This window comes from Berghia stephanieae, chromosome 2, assembly GCF_034508935.2.
Source record: "Berghia stephanieae isolate SIO BIC M18660-M18661 chromosome 2, UCSD_Bste_1.3, whole genome shotgun sequence".
Lineage (NCBI taxonomy): Eukaryota > Metazoa > Mollusca > Gastropoda > Nudibranchia > Aeolidiidae > Berghia > Berghia stephanieae.
The window spans coordinates 50710699-50716459 of NC_088361.1; the positions used below are offsets into that span (position 1 = coordinate 50710699).

General features: G+C 33.4%; 1 protein-coding gene across 1 annotated transcript in view; it reads left to right on the top strand.

Annotated features, from left to right (window-relative positions):
• Positions 1-2744: 2744 nt before the first annotated feature.
• LOC144965109 (uncharacterized) overlaps positions 2745-5761 on the top strand; it is a 37515-nt gene continuing 34498 nt past the window's right edge. The window contains exons 1-3 of the mRNA XM_078900046.1: positions 2745-2919; positions 3884-4139; positions 5429-5588. Of these exons, the coding sequence (XP_078756172.1) occupies positions 3901-4139; positions 5429-5588 (399 nt within the window). The 5' untranslated portion in view covers positions 2745-2919; positions 3884-3900. The remainder of the gene's footprint in view (positions 2920-3883; positions 4140-5428; positions 5589-5761) is intronic.

A 5761-nucleotide genomic window follows, 5' to 3' on the forward strand; every position in this document is an offset into this window, starting at 1 on the left:
CCATTTTACCCTGCCTACCTTTTGTTCCTTCATTTGTTTTAGTTTTTTTTTTTTTTGAAAACATTATCTTTTCCACGTTTAGACTATGCAAAATTTAATAATCCCATTTTAGCATTAAAACACAAAGCAACATGGCTCATATGGGAAAGAAGAACACAATCAGGAACCAACCTGCCCTGCTGAGAGAAGTTGAGGGTCCTTTCAACGCTTTGTATATTATCGCTATATATTTATTACATGACAACATGAGCCGTAATGACATAATGAAATATGGTCATCTAATAACATTTTAAGAGTATTTATACCTTTTGTCAGTGCTTAGTGCGATCTATTATTGATTTTGACTTATAAGGTTATAAGGACATCTTTCTATCCAGAAATTCGTTGCGTTTGATGAGTACAATTGCTTTGCAAAAGGACGCAAGAATTTTTGAACTATTTTTACTATCATCTAATAAAAACCTTACAAAGAAATCAGGTTCCATTTGGACACTTACGGGTTCATTGACAAAATAAAGTACAATTACGCAGTACAATTGCTTTGAAGAAAGACGGAGAACGTTTCATATCTTAACTGACATAGTTAAGTGTCTTCTTCCAATCGCTTCGCTTCTATATTATTTTTAAAGGGAAAAGCAGAAGCAAAAAAGTTGATAATAAAATACCCCCCTGCACTCTTCAAAATAAGTATAAAATACCAACAACAACAACCAAACAGAATCAAAATTAATTAATTCCCAAAAAAAAAATCAAAACAAACATCCAACAAACGGCAGCACAAATAAAAGAAGAGCACGAAACAAGAAAGAAAAGAAACTTTTTTTTAAAAATAAGAATAAATTAACAAAAAAAACAAACCTCCTTCTCCCACCCCCCCCCCCCCCCCCCCCCACCTTTTTTTTAACAAAAAGAAATAAACAAAGCAAAAGAAAAAAATCCCAAAGTTTTGCAACATGGAGCAATGTAAATGTCGCTGCTCGAAGCTCGAAGAAATAAATAATAATGTGAAATTGAATGTAAACTTCATTTCCTCCCCGCCACCCCTCACTTAATTAATTGCGCACCTTTTAGAAATATCTAGTATTCTATTTTAATCCGTGCTTCCTTACAATAAGAGCATATTATTTCCTGCCAACCAATGTTTTGTTTATTCATCTTAACTACGCCACTACCACAGTATCTCATTCATCTGTGGTGTTTCATTCATCCTGTCTTGTTGATAAAGGGGAAACCCGAAACGTTCATTTGATCTGTTGTTGTAATTAAATTGCAGCTTACATTCAATTTCACATTATTTATTGCAACATGGAGCAGTGTTGTGTCATTTATTCTTTTTTGCATTTATATATCAGTTTTACTTTGTATTTTTTTTAAAGGGAAGATTTAAAAATTAAATACTGTTTGTTAACTTTTATAGTTGTATTTTATCATGTCTCACCTGTGATAAGGAGGTATGACGTTCGATTCCTAGTCTACGAAAGCTAATTTTTAGGGACTTTTTTACACTAATATTTCTTTATGGTATTTCTGGTACTGTAACTGTCACACCTTTCTAGAATCTTATCTATGTGCGACCATGTGGTCTTGTGTTTCGACATTCGCCTTCGGACCGGAAAGTCCAGGGTTCGAGTCTCGCTCTGAGCGGTGCATGGTTATGACCTTGGGAAAGCCTCTTTAATTTGATTTCCAACACCTACTGAGGTATATAAAGGATACCAGGCCATTAATATCGTTGTCTCTTTCGGAAAATATTATTTTAATATCGCCTATCAGGCGTCATATCTTGTCCTACATTCTGTGTTCTTTGGCAAAAAATATTAATATTGGCTGTACGGAAAAAAAATTGACCCCCAGCACAAGCTTTTTAAGAATAGATGTCAAGTTCTAGTACCCAAGCTGTATATTACGCATATCAAAATGTCTAGCAAGATTTGTACTTGACATTTAATTTTGCCAAAAACAAAACAGAGGGTCGCTACGTGTTAAAACTTGCCAAAGAAAGATTGGGAAGTTAAGAAAGGAATTATTTATGACGCTGAGACAGTTCCACAATAATGCTCAATCAGAATATGAGCAGAGTTTAAGGCAATGGTCTAGATAGAATAAATCAATGATTATGCTGCAAATAATAATTACAATGTGACAAAATACAACAGAAATAAACAAATGATTTATAGATTATCGAGTTGAAAAACAAACTCAGGTAATACATGTTGAAGCAATACTAAAGATTGTTTTAGAAAGCTGGTCTTTGATAATTTCTTTCAATGAAAATCCCTTTACTGAATAAGCGTTCTTTTGATTATCATAACATTGCGTTAATGTTGCGTTTCACTTATTGATTTCCTACCTCAATACTCCATATTCAATAAATATCTAATGCTATTAACCAGTTAACTGTCTTACTCTGGAAGAACACGTATTTAAAAATTGGCCAGAAAACTCGTCCTTCAATTATCGCTCGATTTAAATTACCCTCATCTTGGCAAAAACTCTCAAACCTGGGATTTCGCGAATTCCCAGGTTTGAGGGTTTTGCCAAGATGAGCGTCATTTAACTCGATTGATATTTGAAGGACGAGTTTTCTGGCCAACATTTTAAATACGCGTCTTTCCACAATGTGGTAGTTAACTGATTAATTGTCAAGGAATCGCCGCGTCCTCATTTCACACAATAAACAAAAATGAAAAAAAAGCTTGAGCGATTGATAATATCGATTCATTGATAACACTCTAGATTCTTGAATGCATGATTACACGTTGCTACGCATCGATAACAGAGACACATGTGGTGTGTTGTCAGTCTACGCATTCTATTTTACATAACACATAATAAAGACCCTCAGTATTTGAATAGTGTCGGAAGAAATACACATGTTTGTGTTAAATGGTTAGAAAATCTTCGTTGATCCAGAAAGAAGTGAGTAGAACATTTCTATCATAGGGTCTGCCAATTATTCTAAGTGTTATTTATCTTGTGATTCATATTTAGTCTAGACGTAAACTTTGAAAAAGTCAATTATTATAGAAACGTTCGTGGTCCCATTTCATCAGAAATAAAAGTTACAAATATGGTTTATGCTATTGCAATATCCAGTGCACTTATCTAAGATTGGCATCATTTTAATTTCGTGTACAAGGTCAGCCCAGTGGTCAGTTAGTTACCGCATGTCAAAATTTTGAACCAAAACATGTTTTACTTGGAATTGATTTCGTATTGTTTTTTTTCTTTCATTGTGAAGTGTTATAAGTAAAACTGTATGTGTAGTTACGGAACGGTCAATCTTTTCCAACATAATATAACAAACTTAACTATATTGTAATATAACAAATAGAAAACAAGGATTATCTCTTTTTTTAATTTTGCCCGACTTGGATTAGCAACAAGTAGAATAACACGAGAGACATTGCATCATATTGCTAATATTGGCGCCTCATATTAACTCATTTACTTGTCTTATTTCAAATAATGATCACCTGATGGAGGTTAAAACATGATAAGCCACATTTCCTTTTCTTTTGGTGCCAGACTGTCAATCATCATCATCTTCATCATCATCATCATCATCATCATCATCATCATCATCATCATCATCATCATCATCATCATCATCAGCATCATCATTATTATTATTATTATTATTATTATTATTATTATTATTATTATTATTATTATTATTATTATTATTATTATTATTATTATTATCGTACCGTTATTGCTGTCATTTGTCATCATAATCATGTTCCTCATCACAATAATTTTTATTAACATTTTAGTCGAATACAATGTTGTCCATTTCCATGTCATAATGATCGTCTTGATTTCAAAATAATCTTCTAAAAAATCTCATAATGTACTCTATCAATTGTGTCCTCGCTTATAGATTAAACCCTACACCAAATGGATAATCTGATACAAGCGGCAAACTTTCTACACAATGATCAAAAGGTAGCTCAAGACTTTGAGAATAATATAAAGACATGGAAGGAGAACAACAAAGAGACAATAGCAGCGGGTCAAATTACGAGCGCTTTTCAAAGTTTAAGCAAGAAACTAACGGAATCAAAATGCCCGACGATGAAAACGGAGGGATGGAAACAGACAGCAAACATTTTCCATATCTTGGAAAATCTTGCAGGGTAATTCAAACTAGAAAAACGTTGCCGTTGACATTACATAACTATCTTTTTTCAAAATTTAGTTAAGGAGGGGATACTTTCTAATCACATTGTATCTAAAGGATATACGTAACAAACACTTATGTGTATAGATATTAGTTAAGCTTTTAGCTATTGCTTTGCCAGTGAGAACAGGTGAATATTTAGAAGAACTGCATATTTACAACCGTCTGGCTGGAGAAATAATAATAAATAGATTGTAATCTGCATAGAAATGTGAGTAAAACGTAAGCACATATTATAATCATCTTAATTGTATAAAAGGCTAAACATTTATCATCTTATTATATGCTGGCAAAGTCAACAACAAAGTTGTATGATGTCAACTGCAATCTATCGAGGTTAATTTTTGTTTTTTTTTTAAATATATTTTGCTTCTGACGTTTTCCATTCTGATAAATTATGCAATCTTTACACACGATCTTCTATCTGAGGGATAACAATTGGTCAATTTGGTCCTCGTTTGAATGCGACTCAGGTCCCTCATTCTTGCAAAGAAATGTTTTTTTGACAATAGATATTGAAACAAAGCACAGTTTGAATTTGCAATGATCAATCCCTGATCACACCACCACAAGAAATGCAAGACACAGTTTCAGCAAGTTGACGATTTACCGAAACGTAAACTGACTAAATCGATTATAATTGTATACGAAGAACAAAAACTCGATTCTATTTCAAAATGTACGGATAGAATACGTTTGAAAATAAAAATAGATATTGCGGATACCCATTGGTACAGCATGTTAAATGCCTTTCACAGCACTGCATCAATTTCACAATCAGGATAGCTGAAAGAGGAATAAATATTCACTGAAAGGTATCTACTGGGCGTCCTTAATGTCATTCTTTCTTATCTGTCAGTATCAATAGCCGGATCTTACACACAATTCAGTCGATTGTAAATAATATGCAAAAGGTGCTTCAGTCAAGTACAATGGATCAAGAGGTTTTGTTATTATTGGCTTGCATCTTATCACTGAAATCCAAATAGCCTAGAATGAAGGGACGGATAAAGTTTGAATCGAATCCGGGATAAGATTGGCCCAGTTGATTTCGAGTCGAGTCCCAAGAGAGCTATTGAAACTCTTCAAACAATGATGAGGAAGAATTTTACCAATTCAATTGCCAGACACATCTACTGTACCTATGATCTAAGGGGCAAAATCAAATAACATAATAAATAGTAATCTTGAACAAATTACCATATGAAACCACAATATATTTTCTCCTTATGTTTATAACGACAGTCAGCAGATAGTGATGGGCACAACACATCCAGATGAATTCCATGAAGTATTCTACAAAATGATAATGGACTGGTTCCAAACCGGCCCCTCCACTATCCACCTAGACCTCATCAGGTCTTTACTTTACCACAGAGACTTAGGGATGAAGGAATACACTACGGTAAGAAAAGCCCAAATAATGTATAATGCATTATCTCATTTTTCACTGCAAATACCCATACGTAGAAAGATTAATAGTAATATTTTTAAAAGAATACGCTCATAGTACTCTTCCTGTTGTGCTAACAAAAATCAACTTAACTTTAGTTGACGAAGGAAGGAACGTGGAGAATG